Source organism: Plectropomus leopardus, chromosome 4, assembly GCF_008729295.1.
Source record: "Plectropomus leopardus isolate mb chromosome 4, YSFRI_Pleo_2.0, whole genome shotgun sequence".
Lineage (NCBI taxonomy): Eukaryota > Metazoa > Chordata > Actinopteri > Perciformes > Serranidae > Plectropomus > Plectropomus leopardus.
Genome location: NC_056466.1, coordinates 12,329,182 through 12,357,061, shown reverse-complemented (window position 1 = coordinate 12,357,061; position 27,880 = coordinate 12,329,182). Strand labels below are relative to the sequence as shown.

Below are 27,880 nucleotides of genomic sequence, written 5' to 3'. Positions count from 1 at the left end.
TTTTTTAGAAAAAAATGACTGTTTTGCTTTACATTTATAAAGATATCTTGAGCTTATGTTTGTGTTACAATACGCAGATACCCTATAAAAGTTCACAGCGTCAAACATGATGTTAAATGTGAGAAACTGGGTAGCTGCCTGCGGTGATTTCAGCCTCACCAGCATCAGTTGGACAACGCAGCTGCGCTCTCATTGGTCATGGAAGGCTTACGTAAGACACCCTCTGAGCTGCTATTGGACAGACTCGCTGTCAGTTACTAGCTGAGGGAAAAAGGGGGAATGGACGCAGAGACACTCAGCATCTGTACCAAACGATGAAGGCTGAGACAGAAGCAAGGGATTTTGCTTAAAAATAAGGAAAAACAAGAGCTGCTGTCACCATGGTACGTTCATTATGATTTTATATTTTGAATAAATGCTGGTTAAACAATCTATATGTCGCGCGATGTGGTGTAACGTCAGCCCATTTGCGTCTGACATTTCCTGTAGGAGACCGCTATGTTGCTGTTACACAATAATTTCCCTGATTATAGTGAACTGTGCATAATAACTGTTGAACAGAATATGCATGTATTTTAACTTCATAGGATGTTCTGAGCATATCATATTTAATATCAAAACACGCTTTATAGGCTATCGGTAGGTATGTTTCATTAAAATGTGTCTGTTTTAATGCAATAATAGTCACGTTCTATGTTTTTTTTTAATTATAAATTTGCAGTATGGTTTCGTGAATCACGCCCTGGAGCTGCTCGTTTTAAGGAATTACGGCCCGGAAGTGTGGGAAGACATCAAGTGAGTTTGTGGATCGTGTGTTTACTGTTCGTCCCTGTTGGTCTTATTGATTGCAGTGTGGACATCCAGACCACAAGGACACAAGACAGGGCTATTGTACAGCCAGCTCACCTACAGCTGACACCCCGTCAGCTGGGACAGACATTTGCCTTTATTGTAATGTTTAACCTCCACCCTCTGTAAACTGAAGCTCAGATAAAGTTGGTAAATTGTACATTTCAAATTCAAGCCAGAGATTCAAACCAGAAAATATGGTCAGCAAAATGTACTTACAGACTATCCAAGAATTAAAAAAAAAAAAAAGTTCATTATTCAAAAATCATTCTACAGAAAATGGTGCATGTGAGTGTTGCTATATTTATTACTATGCATTAATGTAAGAAACATTTTATATTTTTTTAGTGGATCAAGGTGGAACTTATTTCTGTGGCTTTGTATACTTTGGGTAGTTTAGTTTAAGGAAATGTCAAATTTTACAAGATGTCAACATGTTTTGCATACTAAAAAAAGTTATTTCTAACTAATACTAATGGAGTAAAAAATACAGCTGTTTCCTCTGAGCCCCACCATCTTCTGGAAAAAGTAACTCAACTCCTAAAATGAAGTCGCAAATACTTTTTTGATAATTTGGTATTTTGAAAATATTTTATTTGTTAGTTTAAAAGTGTAGTTATAATAACTTTTATTTTCCAACATGCCTTTCCAAAACATAAACTTTTCAATAGCTAAGAAAAAAAGCATAAGAAGGTGGAGAATTTTACCAACTCATTAAAGGTGGAGACAATTCTGGAAAATGGTTATTGATGTTTGAACTTAAAACCCAAAAAAATACACCCCTCCCGTCAATGCTCTTTCAGACTCTCAGTTTTTCTATCCTTCTCACTCCCACTGTCTCTCTTAATACATCCATGGCATTTTCCCTAACGTGTGCACAAGCATGAACGCCACCTGTTGTATATTTGGCTTGAATACTATTAGAATACTTTTTCCTATTGACAAAGCCATATTTGTGTATGAGCACCTTCAGCACAAATATAGCACAGACAGCTTTCGGACCGTGAGGAGATATTTGCTGAATTTTAGCAAAAGTGTACTGAATTAGAATCGCTAACTGCAATTAAATAACAGTTAATTATTAAGTTGATCTGAAATTGTAAAAATCACCAAACTGGGAGACACAGTTTTCACTAGTCAGAGACTCTGCAGACTATGAAAAATTTGGGTGGGGAAACAATGAATTCTTTATTTATTCTTTCTTTGTGGGATACAATATTAACCAATGCAGGATGTACTCCCTGCTGCAAGTTGCCAAAAAACCTAAATTCCTTGAAAAAATAAACAGAGAATGACTTTAACGGTAGCTACGACCCTGCCTCAAAACTGAACTTAAGTAAACTTACTAAACTTATGTTCCAACATTGTCAGGCTGTATCTTAACTGCATTTTGCAAACTTGTAGCTTCAGTATCATACAGAGAGAGAATTTGGTACACCCCAATCCAATAACACACATGCATAGCATGAATGTCCTCCACTATAATGTTAATATGTCAGTTTTTCTGCATGTTGAAATGTTTGGATCAAACTGTCCTAGTTGTGACCCTGCCTAAAAACGAAGAATTAGGAAAAAACACAGCAGCAGCTGCCTTGTGTAAATGTTTTTAAAGAAAGTGGTCATTCTTCAGCCACCCTAAAAAACATCTCTTTCATCATCTCTGCAAATGTAACTCATTGTTATTTAATGCACAATGTATCATTTTTGGTCTGTTTTCAGACCTTTGATGAGCAGAGTCATTTAAAAATAAACTCTTATTTTCTTAACTAAAGCTTTCAAGCTTTGGTATGTTTTTTCAGCTGTTACACATTGTGATAAAATGGCGGCTGCTTCTCAGGCTTGTAAATCATGACTGTTTTTGTAGTTAAACAGTGCTAATCAGAGCCTCATTAAGTTTTTTGACAATTTTGTACAGATTGGGTATAAATAGTGAAGTGCGCTCTGAGCTTGGAGCCGCACTTATTACCAAAGGACCTCCTATAGATTATCTGCTGTTTTTGTTACTGTAATACAAATAAAGACAGCTCACACTGTCTGGCCACAAACAATTGGTTATTGTAATACTGCTGTAAACACAAGTCCCTCTGTAATTTGAGTGAAAATAGAAAGGCAAAGCTTTTGGTTGCCTGTATAGTTTATATCTGCTATATTTGCTGTGACATTTGCTCCTGATTGATGGTTTCACTTTGTTTTCAGGAGGGAGGCTCAGCTGGATATTGAGGGTCAGTTCCTTGTTAGAATCATATATGAAGATGGAAAAACATACGATCTTGTTGCAGCTGCAAGTAAAGTTCTCAGTAAGTGACATCCGTTTTCTTAATTACTAGAATAAAAATGGCACTATACTGTATTTGGTGTATCATAACATAATTAATAGTGATGAAAAATTAGAATTTTTGCAGTCTGAGATACTGATAAGATCCTTTCTGTATTTCAGAGATCGATGCAGGAGACATCTTGCAGATGTTTGGGAAGATGTTTTTTGAATTTTGCCAAGAGTCGGGTTATGATACCATCTTACGAGTGTTGGGATCAAATGTTCGGGAATTCCTGCAGGTAAGCTCTCTCCTCTCTGAATGTAGGGCTGCTGGATGGTAATATTACAACAATTCCTTTATAAAATTGCAATGTTTAAAGAGGTACTACTGACTTTACACATGAATGTCCTTTTTTTCTCATTACCAGAAGCACAGCTGTCAGTTAAAACATTTGTATTGACCACATCATCCTGTATGTTTATAATAACTTCTGTGTAAAACCCCCAGTACATAACATACCAGTTTATATGTACGCTATGTTTAGACTATTTTCACTGCTTTACCTCAGGCAGCCTTACCAACAGGGAACTTAAACAATTATCTCAAAGCCACCAGACTCCGTGACAATTAAAGTCATTTCACTCTGCACAACATGGGAGTTGCTGCTCTAATGCTTGATGAGTTTTGTGTGTAAGATAAACAGTGAAAATATTTCATATATATAACGTACAATTAGATGGTGTTTTTTTTTAGGTGGCTAAAATACATTTTGCTGTGGCCCCTGTCCACAGCACTTCATTGCTTTGCCTACGTGCCCGTAGATGTGGTTTATCAAAGACACTAGCAAAGCAACACAGTACATGAAAAAGCACACCACAGCGTCAGATATGTCGGACCATCGTGTTTAACTATTTAAACGTTAACGTTACGACTGAAAGTGACAACAGAGATAAAGAGGTTTGCCAATTTCACATATCTTCGCAATTCAAAACAACTGCCACTTGTCTTCCCAGAAGTGATTGTTGTTGCAAGACGTCACGATGATTCGGTCTATAATGTTTTCTGTGGCTCGGGAGAATATACCCCTGATGATGTCATGGCAATGTCATCAGGGTCGTCTCAGTTTAGGGTTGAGACTTTAAATTTTTCTCAGAAAGACTTCGTTAATAGCTCAGGCTGTTGCATTTTGAAAGACATGAACATTTACTGGGCAAAGAGGGTCTAATGAAAGATGCTATAGTGTTGCATTATGGGGATTGCAGTATCCAGCATTTTTGACCCGTTCTCAATAAGGGTCAGGATATCATAGACTCCACAGCTTCAATGAACACTCGTTTTTGTTTCCTTGTTTAATGATTAATGTATAATGTACCGTATCATCATCTAATTGATTACACCTCAGCCAGGTTTTAATTAACTGTTCTCTGACTGAATTTTGCATATTTTATCTTTCATCTTAATTTTCAGAATCTGGATGCTCTACATGACCACTTGGGTACCATTTATCCGGGCATGAGGGCTCCCTCGTTCCGCTGCACCGATGCAGAGAAGGGGAACAATCTGATTCTCCACTACTACTCGGAAAGAGAAGGCCTGCAAGACATTGTGATTGGCATCATTAAAACCGTCGCCCAACAGATCCATGGAACAGAGATAGAGATGAAGGTCTGCTTTGCTGTTTTTGTATCTTTTTTGGACCCACAGCTCTAATTACTCAATTAGCTACTAATGATGAATGAAAATGACTTTTTGTGTTTCCCTGTTCTGCTATTATTTTTTTGTCTAACTTTCAATAAGGCCCAATAAGGTCCCTGAAATGTTTTCTCTCAAAATATAACTAAAGAGGTTATAATGTGAAGATTAAACAACACAAAGTTTCAAAACACCCAAACGGAAACAGGGCTGCAACTGCAGTTCAGCAGTGAGTTTTTGGATATGTCTGTGAGTCAGAGGATATTTTTAGATCTAAGTTAAAGAGTCTCGAGCTTGGGTGTCTTTCAGGGAGTTTTTTTCTTCCCGAGTCTTATTTTAACTTTGTCAAACTGTGGCTGAATTTAAATTTGACTGCACTTTTATTACATAATTCATCCTGAAGAGAGATATTTTTTAATTTTGGATCATTTAGTTGACCATGTTAATCATATTTTGCCCAAAATAGAATAAATATCATAAACTGTTGTTTTTATTTGCATGTTAATGCGTATCCCACAAATTACAGCCTGCAATCTGCACTGGTAACTGCAGCTTGTTATTTTCCTAAGACACCCCCTGTACTTTGGCTGAAGTTGTCTCTTCCGTTTCATACGCGAGCGACATTTTCTCCCAAACCTAATCATATTGTACAGACAGGATAATATGTTTCAGCAATTGTGTGTGTGTGTGTGTAATGAAAGAACAGAAAATGGCAGACGCTCCAAATGTGACACCCAATTTCTGGAAATATTAGCCACTGTTGCTGTGGCAACAGGGTGCAGAGACAGCAGCTTGACGTCAGTATGCCTCATACCCATAAACCCAGTGAATAATGTCATTTTACACTGACTTAATTCTATGAAAACAGACTTCAGGTCAGTGACATCATTAACAGAATGATATTAATGGCGCTAATATTGCATGGGGCAATTATTTAATTTAAAACATTTTATTGCTGTAACCAGGTGCCACAATATGAGCAAGTTTAACTTAATTATGCAGTTTTACAGCAAAAATAATTGATATTCAATCCATTATGTAACTTCATTTGATCAGATGATCCAACCCAAAAGCGAAGAGTGCGACCACATCAAGTTTCTGATTGAGGAGAAGGACTCAGAGGAAGAGGCGTTCTATGAGGACCTGGATGGCTTTGAGGAAAATGGCACACAAGAGACTCGCATCAGCCCATATACATTTTGCAAGGCCTTCCCGTTCCACCTCATGTTTGACAAAGACCTGATGCTCACACAGTGCGGGAATGCCATTTATCGAGTCCTTCCTCAGGTGTGCATTCACATCCAGTTATGTAAATATCTGTTTTACATGCAACACTTTCATCAAGTTAGTACTTAATATAGGTTGTCATGTATTTGTCTCTGTCTTATATGACAAGAGTGCAGCAGTAATTATATAAATAGCAAAGCAATAATTTCTAATCTCATGCCGACATATTTTATTTTTTCCCACAGCTCCAGCCCGGTACCTGTATCCTCCCTTCTGTTTTTTCTTTGGTCCGTCCTCACATTGACTTCAGCTTTCATGGCATCCTCTCCCACATCAACACCGTCTTCGTTCTGCGAAGCAAGGTAGATATGACTTACAGTTTAGTTTAAGTCACAATCACACCAATACTGTGGCCAGTCTATGAAAATAGATTTTAGGTCAGTGAGATCATTAATGGAATTATATTGTTTGGCCAATCACATAAATACTTTTCTTATATAGCCATACATTTCCAAAAGACAAAAAGCAAAACAGACCCTCTCACAAGAGGGGTTGCAGCAGTACACCAGTTTCAGGGCACACTATGGAATGAAAATTGCTGGTTATCATACCACGTACATTTGCTTATCAACAATATTTAAAAAATGCAACTCAATGGAGAATGTCACCAATCTTTCATTAAAAAAGGTTTTAAGTTTAGTGTTCTTTCAACAAAAAAAAACTTGTGTTTTCATTCCTTTAAAAGGTCTATATAACTGATAATAACAATAATGACATACTATATACTATAAAACCATGATATTTTTAAGACAATTATCGTACATTGCCACTCCACATGACACACAGTGTCTATGCAATGACTTGAAGCTCTCTACATTATTATGCGATAATAATTCAACTGTGCAACACTGTACTAAAATACCCATTATACTTTTGCTTTTATATTTAGCATACTTGTAGTATGATACACATATTTTCATGTATTTCTTATGCAACGTATCTCTGTTATATTTTATATTTATATGAATATATTGTGTTTTATTTTGTAGCATAATGCTTTTTTCTAATGTGGTTCAATTTCCATCCAAGGATCTCCCAATCTCCCACCGAGAATCAACAAAGTAGTTCTGGTTTTCTAACATCCAAGTCTAAATGATAAAAACAGGGTTTGATTGTCCATGACAGAATGTGTTTGTAGTCTTATGTATCAATATTGATGAGCTCACTGATGTTTTTAGCAGCTGCATAACACTTTGAGTCCCTGGGTTTCGTCAACACTGTTAATGATAATTACATTGTTTAGACACAGGAATTACTGAACATGTCAACAATTAATCAATTAAAGAAAGTGATTTGTAGTATTTTATATTGTAGATTCGTGAACAAATCAAAGAGTGAATTGCTGTAAATTTCCTGGAGAAAAAAAAGACTTTTACATTCAAGAAAAATAATCCAGGGAAGCAATAGAAGAGAAAGGTGAAGCAAATGTCATTAATCAAGTGGAGACTCAAGGAGGAAACGAATAGGTGTTAAAATAACAGCTGCTGTGCCTTAAAGCAGATTTTACTGATTGTGAAGAGACTGGTCTCAAAGCGCTGCAACTCCTTGGATGCTACTTAAAAGTTGGTATTTTTTGTATTCACACATATAATCTGGATCAATACCCTCCAACGGTAGACTATGCATGTGACACTTCAGGCAAAAGAAACCTACAGATTTAAAAATAAAGAGTGAGCTGAACTGGTGCCCAGTTTTGAAGCAGATTTAGAGAAGAACATATAATGCAATATTCATAAGTGTGATGTAATCCTGACAGGAGGGCCTGCTGAATGTGGAGACTGTAGAGAATGAGGATGAGCTGACGGGGGTGGAGATCAGCTGTCTGAGATTGAAAGGACAGATGATTTACTTGCCAGAGGCGGAGAACATCCTTTTTCTTTGCTCACCCAGGTAAACCCACAGTCTGTGCTGACAGAGGCACAGACTGACTACACGTGCACCAAAAAACCAAAAACACAGATTCTCTTATACCCTCTGAATGGGAACACACTGATTTCTGGCAAAAATTAAAGTCCAGGAATTCAAAATTCAAAGGTGGTGATTTATTTTTGGTGAATGCCATTGCTGTTCTGTGCATATAAAAATAAAACCCTGATATGCACACGAACCAGAATTCTAAGTGAAACCCAGAAGTTGTTACAATTAGCTGCAACGGATTTGTTTTCTTACTACCACTATATTGATAATATGCAGGGAGGTTACCTGCAATGTGTTGTTTATTTGCAATAATTTTCTTTCTCTTCTCTGTTTATGACATTCAGTGGGAACAAATGACCTTCGGGCTGACGACTTAAATTAAACGCTATATCAGGCTTTGGTGTAACAAACACTTACAAGATGAATTCATTGTTGGTTTTCATCCTTTAAAAGAGATCTGTTGACAACAAGTCTTGTCCTTAAACTGTATATTTTTAGTATTTATTATATTCAATTCATGTAGATGCTGTAACTGCAGATAATGATTCCAAGAAAATGATTGATCGACAATATAAACTATACTGATGCACACATTTTTCTGTTCCACTTGTATTTTAGGAAGGGCCATACAATAATATATTCCATGCAGTGACACATTCAAACAATTATTTCAATTTATATATTGCTTTCATGTATTGGTACACTGTCAGAGAAAAAAAAAAACAGAAACAGAGAAAGCTGTAATTGCAGCGGCTCTTCTGTCATGACCTCCATTAGCCTCTGTGGCCCTTCTATAACCAATCAGACATTTCTAGTGAAATATTGGATGCAGGACAGCACGGTTCAAGAGATCTTGTCCTCACAGATCGAAGACACTTTGCAGAGAATAAGGTCTGTGTTTTCACAAAAGGTTGCTGCCTGACAGGAAATAATGGGTTGAAGCATAAAAGCACGCTTATTCCCTTGACCAGATAAGACTCCTACAACCGAGTCTGGCGTCCACCTTAACAAGACGAACATTTATCAGTGTGCTTGGCCCTGAAAGGATGATGCTGATGTCATTACTAGTGGTTGATATTTTATGTTCTGCATAATTTACACTGATCTCTGAGTTAAGCATGACCAAGAAAAACAAAGTTTTCGGTCCACCCACAGACACATGTTAGATATATTCTGCCATTTCGCTGTGAAAATAAAGTGAACACCAGCAGTAACCATTGTGTATCCCACTTTTTTCTCTTTTCTATTTTTTTTTTTTTTTTTAGTGTTATGAACCTGGATGATCTCACACGAAGGGGGCTTTACCTGAGTGACATTCCGCTACATGACGCCACGCGTGACCTGGTGCTGCTGGGTGAGCAGTTTCGTGAGGAATACAAGCTGACCCAAGAGCTGGAAATCTTGACCGATCGTCTGCAGCACACACTCAGGGCCCTGGAGGACGAGAAGAAAAAGACAGACAGGTTAGACGTTTTATCTCAGGTGTTAACTGTAGCTTCAGCTTTTCGTTCTGAGCAGTTTTGAGATATTGAGCTTCAGAGTCTTTAATTCAGAGTAGCAATAATAAGATGAACCTTTTTGTTTTTTAAATAAATAGTCAAAAAATGCAGATGACTTAAACAACCTCACATAAGGTTGACAAATTTTCACAGAATAAGAATATATAAATGACCGAATTTTGACATAAATGTCAGATAGAACCCTATAATTCTGAGGTGACGGCGAGTTTCTAATATTGCTACGGTTGGGTTCACATTGGTGTTAGTTTAAAGCCTGGTGTCTCTCATACAAACATCAGAGTCTTGTGTCTTGTGCGTCAGTAACAGACGCCGAGGGTCACTACCAAGCTGCAGTATTTGACGACCTGGAAATAAGAACGGGTTATATAACAAAACTCTGCCACTGTCTGTAGTTCGTGAGTCAGCCTCAAACTTACTGCAATAACAGTGCTGTCATTCTTTCAAAAAGACAAACGTGAGACAAGAAACAGTAGGACACTAACAGGTGTTACTCCCACACAGTTATGTTGAGGCTACATGACATTCGGACAATCTCGGGTCAGAATCTATTGTTGTATGCAAGTCTAGGTTTGCCTGTGCTGCTCTTCAGTGCTTGTTATGGTGAAGACAGTTGGTTTTGACTCCGGCTTTCAGAAGAGGGCCTGTCATAGTAATTTGGCACAGCAGTGGGTGACAGCTGAAGAGGAGCACGGAGGTGTAGCATGGTCTTTATTAAGACTGTAGAAGCCCGATCTTCTTATAGAAAAAGACTTCCACACTGCCTCTTGGATCCCTATATTATTATTCTCACCATTCTCCAGTCTCACAGCACCTTGGGCCTTGAAACGTTCATTAGAATTCACGGCTCCTCTCTAAATATTTAAGGGAACTGCTGCTGCACTGTGTGCCTAGTTTATAATGATGATAATGAAAACATACATTTGTGCTGTTTTTGCTGCTCTTCAGGCATGCACCTTACTAAGAGAAAAATACATGTATGTTGATTGTTAAAAGAGAAATATGCAAAGTCTTCTTCTTGGTAAATATACTCAATTTCTTTTGTGTGGTGACCATTTTATGTCCTGTGTGCACCATGTGTCCTCAAAATATGATGCATCATGGAAGGTATTTTGCTTTTAACAGGCAGCCATGATCCAACCAGTTACCATAGAAACACCACCCTCCCATCTCCGAGCAGCTTGCATAGCAAAATGGCCAAAAGGTGGTGGGTGAGCACATAAAATGCTGATCCACGGGATGGACTTCAGTCTGGCAGCCTGAGCCCATTACTCTGCTGCTCGAGTGGACCATAAATACACCTCGCTCAAAATGCTCATTTCTCTTCTTCCCTAACAGATTGCTCTATTCTGTTTTGCCGCCATCTGTTGCCAATGAGCTGCGCCACAAACGGCCCGTCCCGGCAAAACGCTACGACAACGTGACCATCCTCTTTAGTGGCATTGTGGGATTCAATGCCTTCTGCAGCAAGCATGCCTCGGCTGAGGGAGCCATCAAGATAGTCAATCTGCTCAACGATGTTTACACACGTTTTGACATCTTGACGGACTCTCGGAACAACCCTTATGTATACAAGGTTAGAAGCTAGAAATTTCACAAAACAGTATATCATGCATTTGTGTACACTGATCCATGCAGCAAAGAGATAATAATAATTAAAGATTACAAAAACAACTACAAGGCTACAAACTAAAATTATGAACAAGAGGGCTTTTAAAGGAGTACTTCACTGCCAAAATTACTTTTTGCTTTTCTATGCTGCTGCTTCAGCCTCACTTGAAAAAGAGATTGTTAATCCCAACGAAACTAACTTGGATAATATATAAGATAAATAAAAATAAGTAATGTCGTGTTACCTTCAAATTTACCATGACTCCATGGAAATGGCAAACATTTTGATTGAATAGGGACCACATTTAACAACAGCAAAATTACGTAAACATATGTTTTGATAAAACCTCATGCAACTAGAATTATTAAAATCTCATTTATTTTAGGAGTGGTTGGTGCTCAGTACTTCCCAAGCACATTCATTTTGCTAAAATGTTCATATTTAAAAATGAGCTTTAATCAAAACCTACTGAGCATACGACTGGATAATTGAGACTTGGATTACACTGCACGAGTTGCGTAACAGTTTGTAACTCTAATTGTAATGTATTTTTGCTGTTGTGTGCTTTTTTTTTTTTTTTTTTTTTTTTTACACAATTTCAAGTATTCCTTTAAAGAGGAAAACCTCAAAAAATTAAGAAAACCAATAAGTTATTTCCATTGTCTAGTAAATTTCTATCAACATTTGTAAAGACGAGTTACTCTCTCAAAGCCAGAAACCAGAGAAGTAAATCCCAATTTTGTGATGTCATAGGGTACTTAGTCTGAGGCTGCTCCATGAGCAATAATTGAGAGCCTGATTTTGATGCACAACAGAATATTTTGTTTTCTTTTTTCTTACCCAAATGAGCTTTATTTTATTGTCATTTTCTTAGTTCTGCAACAGAAAATGTACCCATATACTCAGAACATCCCCTGGGTTATCTCAGTGTTCTTTGATGGGTCTTAAGCCTAAATGCACCAGTGAAGCACACCAACTCTCCTGGTGAATAACGTTATGCAATGATGCACATACGAGTCGTTAAAAGAGTATTTCTATCAGCTGACTTGAGTTTTTCACCATAAGAAGAATAGCACTAACTTCTAAACATGGTGTAGTTTTACAGAGGGACTGCACCATTTTATAGGCCTCGCACAGCAGATTTACACTCCAGGCTTTCAGACAAGAATGCACTTTAAGAAGTCAAACAGACCTCGGCACTTCCAGGGGATCGACTTCAGGCACTGGGTCACCAAAAGAAGTAATATTTACTCTACAAGCTCAATGGCTTGGTGGTCCTCGGGTTTTAGCAGGGCTCAAAGAGGCCCTGAATGTCTTAAAGCTGATGTAAGTGTTTAAGTGTTTATTTCAGGGTGTTTCAGTTTATTTCTAGCCACACAGTGCTTTAAAAAAAACTCTGTAGAGCAGTTTGAGCAGCTGATTTCACATGAAGTAAAAGTAAAGCAAAGAAGAAAAAAGGGTATGATATAATCCATGAGAGGAATGACAAAAGGTTTGTCTTTATACAGGTGGAAACGGTGGGTGATAAGTACATGACAGTGAGCGGCCTACCAGAGCCGTGCACACACCACGCCAAGTCAATCTGCCACCTCGCTCTGGACATGATGGAGATTGCCGGACAAGTCAAAGTGGATGATCAACCAGTGCAGGTGTGATAAAATTATTAGCTTCCAGAAATATTTTCTGCATTATATGGCTACCAATTTTAAATATGATAAACTGCCAAATTGCTCAAATACAAAATACTGTTATTTGTATATATTTTACACAAGCTAGACTACAAACAAAAAACATAGTACATGATTCTTTATAATTTTTTAATATAAAATCATGGACTGACACCTTTTGGCCAAATCTAGGGCTGCACTATATGCAAAAAAAACCCAACAAAAAACTGTATTGCGGTTATTTTGAAAGATCTTGTGGTTGCAATATGAGTTGGGATTTTAGTGGGAATGGTTATTATGTATTTTAGTTTCTCAGAAAAAAATGTAAAAAAGAAGAAAAAATAAGGTAATGTTAATCTTACTGAGGTCTGCACAAAAAATGCATGTTCCCTTACATATGTAAAATGATTTGTATCTCTGTCCAACAAATTGTTTAAATGGTTTGTTGTGACACAAAAGGGTGACACAAATATTTAAATTAATTGTTCATCCTTACAAAAACTTCATGACAAAAATTTTAGATTTTTGTGTGTGTGTCAATATTTTGAGGTTTCTCCAACATCCCTGAATGCTGTGTGTCTGTCGGGACTCTCAGACTGTTTTCCTTCACACATTTATTTTTTAGCAGTTTGTTTTTAGCAATGCATCTGTTATTTTGGCACAGGCATTTTGGAGCTTAATTTTCTAATATTGCTGTGAATATTAAAATACTGAGTGACAGACCTGCTATCTGGCATGCAACCTAATATGACCAACAGTCTACCCTCATGGATTTCCTGATTGATTTTAGTGTAATTGTATCTGTACATGTGGACATATTTCCACGCTGAAGTAATGCACCATGAAAAGTTGGATAAAAAACAGCAGACTTTTGTTTAACTGACTGTTGGAGATTGTTATTGTATCAATGACTGTTGAGACTTAACTCTGGAAAATCATGTCTGGTTAACAAAAGGCTGTTTATTTTGGGACATGGCACCGGCAGAAGAGGAGTCCGGTTTAGTAGCAGAAACAGACTCAAATCATCTCACGATCCCATGTCTAAAAATAGATTCTCATTTGTCTCAGACACTCAGAGTGTTCATGCTCTGAAGACAACAAGCACTGAAGTGCCTGCAAGTTCAAGTGTAAATATTAGTCTGTACATTGCCAGGGGCTACTTTTTTTTACAACTAGTCTATTGCAAACGTAAAAAATATATATAAATATACATCTAATTTTGTACATGGAGTGATTTCACAGTCAGCCTTTATCCACCCACTACATGTTGCACCTTTTCAGTCGATAGCTTTAAGAATTTGTGCCAACAATCTAAGAAAAGCATTAAGCTGCTTGCATTTTTTAAATGTATTTTCTCTCTCTGTGGAGTACAAATAATTTACCTTCTTGCTTTAATATTTTATCAGGTTTATCCCAATGCTGGAGTAGTTTTTGTTAGACTCAAACTGTGTATTTTTTGTTGTTTAGCTTTTCAGCAGATAAATCCCATGCTGCTTTGAGTAATAATTTAAAGCAGATAACTAATGATCAGAGCTGTGTATATCTCGTAATAAATATTAAGCTTGGTTTCGCCAGTATGTGACAAGAAATAGAGATAACTGTGGCATATTTATTAACTTGAGTGAAATTATAACATGCAGTGTAATCGAAGTAGATTGTATAAAGACTGCCCTTTTTCATTGTCCCCTTTCCAGATTACTATTGGGATCCACACAGGAGAAGTGGTGACTGGGGTGATTGGCCAGAGGATGCCCAGATACTGCCTTTTTGGAAATACGGTCAACCTCACGAGTCGCACAGAAACTACTGGTGAAAAAGGAAAAATAAATGTCTCCGAATATACTTACCGGTAAGCAAAAGTATCTCATTTCATATCAACAGGATCCTGTCACTGTGTATTTGTTGTTGCTTTTTTATTGAAGTCAAGTTTGAATTTTATCACCAGCTACAGAGAAGTTAGATGTGTTTGAAGGAGCTCCAGAAAATACCAGTATTGGAAATAAAGGACAAGTTATTTTATCACAAGACATTTACACCAGCAGATGCAGGACGAGGGCTGAGACAATCAGAAAATACATCTAAATCACCCAAACAACAGTGTCTTTTTTCTGCTGCAGTCAGGGAAGCATTAGCGCTGCCTTAAGGCCAAAACAGAGAGGAAGAGGAGGAGTTTGTTCCTTTAGGCTACTAAGGTCCTGAACCTGAGACTAAGTTACTGGTTTAACTGGTTCACCCTACTTTTTTGTTTAGGATCACCCCCATTTTTCAACACGCCTTACCTAAAAGCGTTAACCTTTTTTTTTTTTTTTTTTAAAACAGATTGGTAACTTCTTAATACATTATATACATTATTATAAGTAGCGAAGACACTGGGTCTGGTTTAGGCATTTAACTGGGACAGTGGAGACGTGGTAAAGCGGTTACCTCTGCCGATGATGTCAGGTCCAAGCTGGACCTTTCAGAGCCGAGGACAGGTGTAAAGGGCACCACAGCCTTTCTATTAAAGAAAAAAAAATCAATCAAAAGTTCTCTTCATTTTGAATTACTGGCATGTCTTTGGGTTGTGAAGTCACTCAAGGAGACATAAAGGGTGCGATTTCACACCTTTTTTTTCCCCCACTTGCATTCAGCAATGAGTAACATTTGAGGTTAGAGCCAATCAGAGGTCGAGTAAAGGCAAGTCTTGGCAGAATGTGGGTCAGTTGGAAAAATATTAAGTTACAAACATTAGGGTCACAAAGATCAATTTAATAGTTATGTACTATAACATTAATTGCTACTAATTTAGAAATTGATTAAGTGGTTTAAGAAATTTTTATGAAAAAAAAGTCAAAATTCTCTGATTTTGGCTGCTTGAGAGTGAATGTTTTCTGGTTTCTTTACTCCTTAATGAGAGTTAACTGAATATCTTTGAGTTGAGGACGAAACAATACATTTCGGGAAGCCATCTTGGGCTTTGGGAAACATTAATCAACTTTTTTCACAATTTTTTAACACTTTTTTGACCAAACAGCTAATCAATTAATTGAGAAACTAATCGACAGCTCAATCAGCCGACGATGAAAATAATCATAAGTTGCAGCCACTTACATACATACAGACTAGTGTGACTTATGAAAATGTTTAGTCGTCCTTGACAGATGGACGACTGCACACGGCTGGTCACAAAGTGCAAGCAAAATGATCACACTCTGGAGCCCTGACTGATCCAATTCACACAGAATTCATTGGTCACCATTATAATTCATGTACCTGCCATACAATGCACATAATATTTGTAACAGTTATACTGTTTCCGTTTTCTGAAACTCACTCATGTTTATACTGTTTCAATGTTCCATCACTGCTCATATCTCTAAAAATTATGTTCCTCTTGTACAATATTCCCTTTTGTAAAGTATTTTATGTATTGTATGTATTCTATCTAAGTTCTATCTATCTAAGTTGCCATTTGGAACTCAGCACAAATGCATTTCACGATACGTGTATGATTGTGTATGAGACAAACATGATTTTTTTAAAAAACCCATTTAGGACATCCATGTTATTACAGAGTTTGTGAGAAAAAAAATACAGAATGCCCCCGCTGGAGCGATGCAAGTGATTTATGATGGCGTTGACGTTGTATTTCAGTTGTTTGCAGTCTGCTGAGAATGCTGACCTTCAGTTTAATTTGGAGTACCGGGGCCCCATAACCATGAAAGGAAAGAAGGAGCCGATGAAGGTGTGGTTTCTGTCCAGGAATCCCACGGACACAGAGACCGCCACCGTTAGTTAAAGCTGAACGGGTCAGATTCAACACTAAAACACTGTCAGTGTCATCTAAAGCTTTAGTACAGTACTGTGTAGTCAAAATGTCTTTATAGTTGCACATTTTGAGGCAGGAGAAAGATGGATAAGATGAAATAAAAAACTATGTTCTAACTAAAGACATACAGATATTTTTAAAAGTTAATTTGAACCATTGCTCTCCCTGCTTGTCTCCGTCGTGACCTCACTATATTTTTTAGAGTAGACACAACAGTGAAGTGTTTCATGAATAGTCGAGGTTAGTGATATTTAAGTTTGATACAGTTTTGGACAAAATATTCTCACATTTTACAGAAAATCACAAAAGGTTTTTATAAAAAAAACATTTTCCGTCCATCTTAAATCTTTTAGGTTTCTAATTTTGTCATACTGTATTTGTTCTGTATTGAGAATTTATAGTATGTAATTCTGAAGAACTTATATATATATTATTGATATCTGTGCCAAAACATTACTGTCACTATTTGAAGGACCCATTTTTCTTTGGCCGTGAGAGATAAACACTGAATATGTTACAATGCCATCAGACCATTTAAAAGAATGAAACATTTAGATATAATAGCTATTATATTTATATAGATTTGAATCACTATGTCCACCAGTTCTTTCTATGTAGAGTCATATATTACTATTAAAAGATTTATTTCATATTGATTTATTGAAAAAAAGAAAACCTCACAAATGGTACAAGTTTAACCTGCATCATCACATATACACTGAATATAAAAATAGTTATATAATTAAAGATGAGCACTACTTTATTGATTGCACCTCTTTACTCACTTTTTGTCTACTTCTATGAAATAATATTAAGTAAAGTTTCAGTTCTACAAAACAAGATATTCTTAATGATCTATATTTATTGTTAATATTGTGTTATTTGGTATTTATTCTTTTTTTTTCATTAGAATTAGCAACTAGGTAAACTGTATTATAGGTGAAACTACTGTTTGTACCTCTATAAACTAAACTATGTGCTGTGTGTGTTGGATTGATTTCACACAAATAACATGGCACACTTTTTTCACCCTATTTTTCCAGAATTATTATTTACATACACCCTTTCCAACCGTGCAGCTTCCTGTGTAGTAGGTAGGTGCCTCTTGTTATGTACGAGTGCATTTCTGTGCTTGTAAGACATGATTGTTTTATTTTAACAATGTTTCTGTTGAGAGGTAACAAATAAAACAGTCTAAAGAAGTGTTGGTTACTTGATGTTTCTTTTGTGCAGCAGAAACTTTGCTTTCAGCCTGCTCATTGTGGCTCTTATAAAGACTAAACTTTACAGATGAACAAAGAAAGTAATTTATGGTCATTACTTTCACTGTTGCAACATGAGAGACATCAGTGCAAGCTCTTTATTATAAATAGTAGATTCTTTAGTAAAGAACTCCCTCTGGTGGCCAGTCAGAGGATCACAACATGATTAGAATATATGAAATAACATGGCAATGCCACAAATTGTGTGTAAACTTGTGTAAGTTGGGAGATAAGATACCATTTTCTGCTTGAAAGATGTGAGAAGTTATTTTTAAGTGGTATACCACATAGTCTCATATGTTCAAGTATTCTTTTTGGTTTACATTGAATTCACTGAAGGGATGTTTTGCACGCATGCAGTCGTTTTGTAGATTTTTTTTATCTTTTTAATTGATGCAATAAAACACACACACACACACACACACACACACACACACACACCCTGTATGTGTGTGTGTGTGTGTGTGTGTGTGTGTGTGTGTGTATACCAGCATAAAAACACTTTGAATCATGGCACTGAAATATGGAAAGGGCCACTTATGGCTTTTTTGCAACCATTAGCTTTTTTTCTTCATTTCATTATTTTATTGACCCTTTTAAACCTCTTTTAGCTCAAAATTATTTTACAGACAAACATTTACTCTAAGACTTAGTCTCAACTGCTATCATTGTTGGCAGCCTTTTCAAGTATGTATGATGGACATTAGTAGAGGTCAGATGTTTTAGGCTACTTAAGTAAAAGTACTACATTGTAAAAAAAAATAAATAATATTACAAGTTAAAGTCCTGCATTCAAAACTGTAAGCAAGTAAAAGTGGGAAAACTGGACTCACACTATAGACTACTTAGACTACTAAGTATCCTATCAAAAGTACAGTACTCATTCTAAAGAATGAACCTTTGTTGAGGTAAAATTAGTGATAGATTAATGTGTGTATCACTTTACTGTTGTAGAGGTGGGGATAATTTAAAATCACTTTAACTGCTATAGGCAGTGTAAAGGCAACTACCATGGTAGTTTGTCCATTCTGGGCTACTTTAGATACGACATAGCGACTCCATGAACAAGGACCCGCTCCATATGCAGATATCGGCTAAACAGATAACTCGAAGGTCAAAAAACACAACAATTCTTAGTTTCAGGTGATTCTAAACCAATGAAAACATACTGTATTTAAGCCTGAATATAATATTTACTTTCTGCCAATACATGCCCCTAAATTCTTCACTCTGGACCTTTAACCCTTTGAAACCTGGATGAACATCACCTTTCTTGTGCTGCTACAGCTTTCCCATGAGGTTATGTTAAACCTTTGAACCCTGAGAAAATTTCTTTCAGAAACATGGGAGGAAATACAGTTTACAACTTGATAAGAAATGATCCACAAATTGCAAAAAAAATGATAGATTTAGAAAATTAATTTTTAAAGATGTCAGGTTAAAATGTCTAGGGGAAAAATGTCTGACTATCAGAAATTATGGCGCAGAATTACATAATCTTTCAACACTCCTTGTTAATTGTTTATTTAAATTCACATGTACTTTTAGCTTTTCACAAATTTCGGTCTAATTTTTTTGGTTATTTCTTCTTTGCTTATCCTTTCCAAGTTTCTGAAAGAAATCAAGCCAATCTGCTCAGGTTTCAAAGGGTTAGCTTAACTAATGATCTAATCTGCAAAGTAACAAGTAGGTTGGCCTCATTAAAACTGACAAAAAAGGGATCAAAAAGTAGGATATTTGTCCCCAGATGCAAAGGAGTAAAACTAAAACGGAAATACGCAAGTAGGCTACAAGCATGTTGTTAGGTGCAGTAGGTCGATTTAAGCACTGCTAAAGGTTTTTCATTTGTACCTCTCATGCAACTTTATATACGCATACAAGTCAAAGCGCTGGCCAGTTTCTCTACAATATTATACGTCTTCGACGTTTAAAATATCCAGAAAAAACGCTTACCTTTGTTTTTCTGACGGTATTTTCAGGGTCTCCAAAACTCTTTTCGCCGTGTGGATGAAGAGCTGTTCCTCTCGCTGAATGAGTGGATGTTGTTTGTTTGTTTGTGTTGGCTTCATGTTTGCTAACAAGTTAGCCACAACAACGCTGGTGATAGTTCACGTGGGGTCGGACTAATCGGAAAAAATCAGTTTCCAACTGGGAAAATGCACGCGACCCTGAATGCAGCATTTGTGACAACAAGCAGCTTGATTGGTGTTACTGGGAAATACAGGTGTTGCTGATTGCTGCAGCATGTTGATTATAGCATTAATGTATCTGTACATTTCCTGCCACAATAAAATAAAATATCAGCCGTGATGGCCATTGAGGTGATAAAAGGTGTTTAAAAAAGGAAAAAGAAAAAAAAAAGCTGCAAAAGCTTTAAATATTATTAGGGTGTGGTTTAATATTACACACACTTAAAACTTATCACACATTAATTTGTTTTTTTTTCTTTCATTTAGTTTTGTTTTATTTTAACCAGCATCAGTCATACATATCAAATATTCATGAATTTTCTGAATTTTAACCTTTTAAATGCCAGATTTTTGTCATGTGTTTTAGATGAACAACAATAATTATTGTGAATGCACTACATGCAAAGTACTTTTTTTAAAAAAAAAAAATATTCGCAGAATGGGATATGTCAATAATTTTACTGCTATACTGATCATGACAGTGCGCCTAGCGGAAATAGCATTTTCCTCATATGCCAAATATGGTAAATGGCGTCATCAGGTGGAAAAGGTTTGCAGTATGAATGTAACAGTTTTGTTCACATGGTGCATTTTAGACATATTGTAGGAGCTGTGCTGGAAATTCCAAAATTTAACAAAAATACAGAATGTTGCCAAAATGTATGCCATATGCATGGACAAAGCCATATATATATATATATAGAGAGAGAGAGAGAGAGAGCGAGAGAGAGAGAATAAAAAGCACGTATGCACCAAATAATACCTTGATAACATTATCCAGTTGATAACATGATTTATCCTGGCAGCTTTTTGTTGCCTGATTATACTCAGACAGTTAAAATGAGTTAAAATGTAACCTGAAGCCTGGCCATGAAGAGCTACAAAAGTACTCATAAAATCTTTAAAAGTATCCCAAAGACAAACAGGTAACTGCTTTTGAGATGCAAAAGCAACTGTAATAGTTCTCAAGTCAACCACAGTCTGATCTTATGGGTACAGATGGCCTTGCCTAAGAGCCCCTGTTAGTTATGAGGGTGGAAGCACCACTCTTTCAGCTCCCCATCCTGATTTAGGCCTATCCTCAGCTGATACTACAACTAGCATAAAACATTGTGACATTTTGTTAAAGATTAGCCTCAACATGGCTCCATCAAGTACAGTGTGTCTCAAGCTGTTGAATTTCATCATTGCAGTTATAGCAGAAAGGTCTTGTGTGATAAGAGGCAGATGCGTTGAGGTGAAAGTGAAGGTCAGGCAAAGGTCTCTGGAGCCACAGAGTAAGATGAGAGGAAACTGAGATAAGAAAGAGATTTGGCATTTTGTGCATGTTTTATTTATCCCTTTGTGACAATTGGTGGGGATGTTTAAAAAATACTTATGTGCATTTCTTGCTGCCCTATCTCTCTACCCATTTAAGATTTTTTTCATTGAACGTTTTCGGCAAGTCACAATTAGTTTGTGGCAAGTCTATTTTTAGCATAAGCTTTGTGTTTATCCAGAAAGACAATAAAGCCATAATATTCAGTTTAGTGTGACAGAATAAGTTCAAAGGTATTGGAAATGCATTATCAAACACTTTGATCACTCTTGTATTTGCACAAGCAATAACATGTAGTGCAGTAACATCTTGGCTGAGTGATAAGAAGTTTGGCAAAATTACAGTGGAGAGAGTCAGATTTAAAGAAGTAGAAAAGTAGCATTCACACATGCTGCAACAGGTTTGTTTAGTTTTGGTGTTGTTTTTGTTTGACATAGAGGGGCCAAAAATCAGATATTGAAAACATAATTGTGTTTCAAGGTAAATTTCTAAATATATTTTTATGAACTGCATGCTGAGTTACTGCTTTTCTGAATTAGACACATGGTTCAGTTATGACCAACGCCCTTAACAAACAGACATGCAGGTCAAACAGGATGTACACCATTCTGCTCTTCAACAATGTTGCAGCATTATGATGTGATTTACTGGATGTGGGATGATTCTGTTCAGGAGGACCACCGCATTATCCAATCAGCTGCAGCAGTAAATATTGCCTTGAAAAAAATCTGAGCTTTACACGGCCACATCAGCATTGAGATTAGATGACGAGATAAAAGGGTGTGTGGTTTAAAAGGAGTAGCGGACTTTGAGTGAGACACTCTTCACCCTCCTCCTTGCTGCAGTTGCCCAGCTCAGCCTCACTCACAGCCACCATGACCTTCAACGGCACTTGGAAAATCGATCGCAATGAGAACTATGAGAAATTCATGGAGAAAATGGGTGAGTGATGTCAAACTGAGCTGATGAAATGACTGAGACTGAGTTGCATATTTCTTAAATATGGGGAATTTTATGCATTGTTAAAGAGATTAAAAAGTGTCTCTGCTATCTGAGTGTTTAGATAGTAGTATTTAGATCTGATAACCCAGCTGATAAAGCACTGATGTTTCAAGTCAACAAACTGATAATCATGCAAATGACTTACCTGATCAAATTTAAGTTGTTTTTTTTTAGGTGTGCTGTCAGGTTATTAGCTTATACCCTAAGTTTTTAAACACCTGAATAAAAGACTACTACAAATGGTTGAAAAAAAACAGGTTGATTCTCAGAGGAGCGCTTAATCCAAAATCAGATCATTTTATTCGAAAAAAAAATTGAAAAGGTAGCACATCTCAAGTCTTCAAGTCAAGGAGGATAAAGTATTCACATGTCACTTATTTATTTGGCTCACATCACTATTTAAAATCTCTTGTGAAAATACTTGTTGGCACAATGACCTGGTGCATGGTTTGTAAATTAGCTTTTGTACAAACTTACCCTGTACAAATACACAAATGAAGGAACTACCTGTGCTTGGAAAGTAATTAGATCTTGACAAACTTCCTCTGATTGTTACAAGCCTGTTGAACATATTCCGATGTGTGTATTGATAGGAATTAACATGGTGAAGAGGAAGCTGGCCGCTCACGACAACCTCAAGATAACCCTTGAACAGACTGGAGACAAGTTTCATGTCAAGGAGAGCAGCAGTTTCCGCACCCTGGAAATAGACTTCAACCTGGGAGTCACCTTTGACTACAGTCTTGCAGATGGAACAGAACTATCAGTAAGTGGCATCTAATGGGACAACTTTTTCACTTCAGACTTTGAACCTCTGAGCTGCAAGAAAAGGCTATTAGCTCAAGGTGGACTTTTATTGTGCTGATGTGTTGATTCTCACTCACTACCATGAACAGTCGCAGCCATAAAACTGTCAAACTTTTGCAAAACTTTTCCCACCCTGCATTCATGTTATGGATGTGTCACCCTACAGGGCGCATGGACCATGGAGGGAGACACGCTGAAGGGTATCTTCACCAGAAAGGACAACGGAAAGCAACTGACAACAACCAGAATCATCCAGGGAGATGAACTCATACAGGTGGGGTAGATTAACGTATTTCTATGAAAATTAGGGCACCAATATTCATTTTAGACCAAAAACTTGGAAAGTCACCATTGAAGGTGCTGTTTTTCTACAGTGTTCCCAGGATCCTTAAAAAATCTTTATAGGTATCAAATTCAGTCATCTAAAAATGAAGGCCTTAATTGACATTAAAATGCCATATATCAATCTTTCAAAAGTCTGAAAAATGCTCAGACATATGAAGTAGGATATTATGAAAAAATTATCTCTTTCAGACGTTTGACATTTGAAGATCGTCTGACTTTTTTACTTGACCAAAAATGCCATTGTCTATGTTACAACAAACACGGGTAAAATTATCCCTAACACGCATTCATTTATGTCAGTTCATGTTTTTTTCCCTTCAGTTTTAGTTATTGTAAAAGTGGTCTTAAATTTAAATCTGAGTGACATTAAAAATGTTTTAAAAAGTCTTAAATATAACTTGCCTTAAGCTGTAAGAACCCTGTCTGTAGATACTGCACTAAGATTTCAACACACACATCAGTCAAAATCTCTGCCTTATACTGAATTACATTATGTTCATATGTAGGCAAGTCAAGGCAGCGACGTATGGATATGGATTGTATATTCAGCCAGATGCGTAAACTATGAAGTTATATAATAACTGTTTCTGACGTAATCTTTCATCAACAGAGCTACAACTATGAAGGAGTGGACGCAAAGAGGATCTTCAAGAGGGGTTAGACCAAACTGAACAACAAAACTTAAGAGTGAGATGTTTCACCTCAGGGTTACATACAGTATTGTGTTGAATTATCAACCGCATGTACCAACATAACCTGTAAAAAGTGCACTTCTTGTAATGCCCATAAAGTGTATGACACAAATTTTAATGTCATCTGCCTTTTTTCAGTTTATTTTTTTCAGTTTTATATGTATTGAAATTATCATTGAGAATTTGTGGTGATTTGTGTTAAAGGGATGATTCAGATCCTTTGAAGTGTCATTTTCTGAAGATTTTTCTGTATTGGGTAGTTCTATGTTTCATAGTTTCAGTGTATTTTCTTGGTTGTAGTTACTTACTTTTACTTAAGTAGGCCTACCATTTCCAGTTTTGGACTTTTACCTGTAACAGAGTATTTTCACAGGGTGGTATTAGTGCTTTTACTTCAGTGAAGGATCTGAATACTTCTTCTATCTACTATACTTCTTCTACTTCTTCTATCACTGACAATAACACAAATCAACTAACTGATGTAGATGCAGCTGTAGATGGTTAGTAAATCTAAATCAGTGTTTTTGTCTATGAAGACTGGTGGATTTGACAAAAGCATAGATAGGGAACGGGCTGTCTGATGGAAAGGTAAATCTGTGAAAATACTGTCAGTATAGTGTACACTTTAACTGTTATAGTTATTTTTAGGTTTTAAAATACATTTTGCTGCTTCCACTTGTCCACAGAAGTACATTGATTAGCTTTTGTGTAAGCACTACCGCCGCTTCTCCAAACTGGGGGCGTGCTGACTATTGTACATAATACACTGACTAGATAAGTACCCCATACATCCCCACTTCAAAAAAATACAAACTATCCCTTTAACTAAAAAAAAACACAGTAAAGCAATTAATTTTAGAGTGATACAATAATTTAAACTTTATTCAACAATGAATAAAAATAAATATATATTATCTACAAAAATATAAAGTGTAGACAGATTTTATATGTTTCTTTAAATTGATCTGTTCTTACACAAGTCATGAAGCATTCACTGAAGCACCGACAAGTCAACTCAACTCAACAGTAATGTCAGGCCAAATCCTAACTGCACACAGACGTATGACAGCAGGATTCAGTCAGGCATACAGTTCCAACACATCAGCCAGTAACTTATCAGATAAAATCAGCGACATAATGGGGGGAAACGTTCTCCTTTGTTCTTTAGTGTTGATGCAATGCAGTCTAATTAGGTTCTGTCCCTGTCTGTTTAACACAAGATAAAAGATATGGATTGATGCAATGCCAACTGTGACGTCATGTGACACAGGACGAAAAGACCTCTTGTCAAACAGGCGTCTCAAGAATATGAAGCCTTAGAGTGACTAAAGACTATGGATCATGGACGCAAAAGGAAACCAGTTATCTTTTTCTAGGCTTGCACGCAAACAGACTCACGGACATACATGCACACTAATAACCCAAGTACATCTTTCATTTAATTTACATTAAGGCTCTTTCAAACCAAGAAATGGGATGCACAGACTTTCCCATTATATGGTTTTGCTGCTGACGTTTGAAGATGTCAAACTTTTGCCAATTTGCAGACTGAACACTGAGTTTAACGCTGTTGTTGTGGCTTCCAAGTCTGAAAGGGCTTTTAGGAATACTGTACGTGGCACAAATCCCTATCCCTGTCAACACACACAGTACAGTGATGCACACACAGGCATGTCATCAGATATGTCACTATTAGCATTGCATATTTAAAAAAGTTTTGCATGACATCCTCTATCCCTTTCATTCATCACCTTCATTCCCTCACTGACTTTTCACTCACAAATAACCACTGAAAAATGTCAAGGCACTCTTGATACAACTAAAGACACAAAGTTCAGAATGTAAAACACAGCTTGTGTGGAAACAATTCCTTTTCTTAACAGGTAAAATCAAAATAATTAAATAACAGGAGAAGTACCGTAAATAAATGACATAACCATTAGTCACATAAGAAACCACAAAAAAGAAACACTTTGAAGGTGAAGGAGACAACATTGAGATAATCCGGTTAATATACTCCATCTGAGCTTCATCTATTCCAAAACTTTAGTGATTTCTTTATCCAGTGAATATATTAGATATATTATAATATCAGTAAAATAAGTGATTTATAATTATTATTACAGCACAATCTTGTGTAAAGGCATCCTTAAATTATTCAAACAATTAGACCGCTCGTTTAATGAATTTCTTCAAATCTCAGTTACACTCAATGCCTCCTTTTTCTTGAATTGAAAGGTCCAGTGTATAGGATTTAGGGGGACATATGGGCAGAATGGAATATAATATAAAACCAGTTTTAATCACTGGGTCTGTTTTAGAGAGGAAGAGACCTCAGTCAAAAAATTGGCCCCCTGTAGAAACCTCCTCTGGATCAGAAATAAACACATCAAGTTTAGAGTAAATATGTGAGCACACATTAGCAGGTGCTGGGCTAATGGCCTGTTTGCAAAACAGCATCAGAGAAACACTGTTTTGTAACTTAACATAAGTGCTTTATTCAGTGATTTTAACTATTTAAATGGCTGGGTCCATTTGTTTTGGTGAGGAGGAGACCACTGGGAATAATTTGGCTCCCTGTAAAAATCTGATCCTGAACAATAAACACTGAAGGAATTTCAACCAGAAGAAGTTTTAGCTGGTTGCAATCTGCAATCCTCATGCCACTAAACCCCACTAAATCTTACACAATGTTCCTATAAACAGTGTCAATAAGAGAGAAGAAAGAAAGAAAGAAACATGACAGAAGCAAGTGGATGCTCAGATGACAGGTTTAAGTGTGGTTACACACACACACACACACACACACACACACACACACATCTTTAAATACCCTTTAGTGTCAGACAGCACAAACAGCAAATTTAGTGATGGTGGTATGTGGTGAGAATTGTTGAGAAATTACTGGACAAAGGTTATTGTGGATAGACAAAAATACAAAGTGAAAAAATATGGCAGGAAAAGACTTGGCAATCTAGTGAGCACAAAAGAAAATTGCTATATTGTTTAAAAAATTGAACAACAAAGATTTTTATGTGCTCTCGGGAATGTCAGATGTACAAAATACAAAGCCTCAAAAATGCCAAAATCTGCTTTTAAAGTAATCTTTAAGTCATTTTTTTGTGAATGCATAGTATGTCTCAGACAGTCAGTTGTTTTCCAGCGTATTATTTGCATCGTATGTTTATATTTACAATGGATGCATAACCAAAAGTATGTGTCACTGCATGAGCAAGAGAAGGGAACAACATTCAAGTGTTACAAAAAGGTTTCCAAATCAAAAGTGGTTACAAATTTCTATTTTATGAATTGATTTTAGCACAATTAAGTAAAATCCAATAGAATTTATGTTTGCTGGACTCAAAAGTCCAGTATTATCATGCTCATGCTTATGCTGTACACACAGCTACTAAGACTTTGTAAAGGCCACATGCAGGTTTCAGAACATTAGTCTTACGAACGAGAATAATTGTTGTGTTGTCAATATCAGAGAGGCATATTAATTATATTGGCATCATTATGAAAATACCTGCAATACAGACCTGTTTAATTCCGTCTACTTTAAAAGGAAGACTAAAAAATACAGTTTGACATCACTGTGAATTACAAAAAAGGATTACAAGAACCAGCACAATCGAAGGTAGAATACAGAAGGAGA

At 36.5% G+C, this 27,880-nt stretch overlaps 2 protein-coding genes and 1 long non-coding RNA gene across 3 annotated transcripts; 2 read left to right on the top strand and 1 right to left on the bottom strand.

Annotated features, from left to right (window-relative positions):
* Positions 1–279: 279 nt before the first annotated feature.
* gucy1b1 (guanylate cyclase 1 soluble subunit beta 1) lies at positions 280–17,783 on the top strand. Its single transcript, XM_042485552.1, has 13 exons — positions 280–383; positions 722–795; positions 3,046–3,146; positions 3,287–3,405; positions 4,575–4,772; positions 5,856–6,086; positions 6,272–6,388; positions 7,843–7,976; positions 9,269–9,466; positions 10,859–11,096; positions 12,641–12,781; positions 14,494–14,648; positions 16,433–17,783. Exons 1-13 carry the CDS (start codon positions 381–383, stop codon positions 16,575–16,577), a joined length of 1,854 nt encoding a protein of 617 aa, XP_042341486.1. The 5' UTR covers positions 280–380; the 3' UTR covers positions 16,578–17,783.
* Positions 5,880–20,045, bottom strand: LOC121942369. The gene is made up of 4 exons (XR_006105801.1): positions 19,823–20,045; positions 9,309–9,437; positions 6,286–6,376; positions 5,880–5,950 (listed from the first exon to the last, which is right to left on the bottom strand). It is a non-coding gene; the product is annotated as an uncharacterized LOC121942369 (long non-coding RNA).
* Positions 20,046–22,177: 2,132 nt separating this feature from the next.
* fabp2 (fatty acid binding protein 2, intestinal) lies at positions 22,178–24,334 on the top strand. The gene is made up of 4 exons (XM_042485584.1): positions 22,178–22,318; positions 22,972–23,144; positions 23,352–23,459; positions 24,141–24,334. Exons 1-4 carry the CDS (start codon positions 22,252–22,254, stop codon positions 24,189–24,191), a joined length of 399 nt encoding a protein of 132 aa, XP_042341518.1. The 5' UTR covers positions 22,178–22,251; the 3' UTR covers positions 24,192–24,334.
* Positions 24,335–27,880: the final 3,546 nt, after the last annotated feature.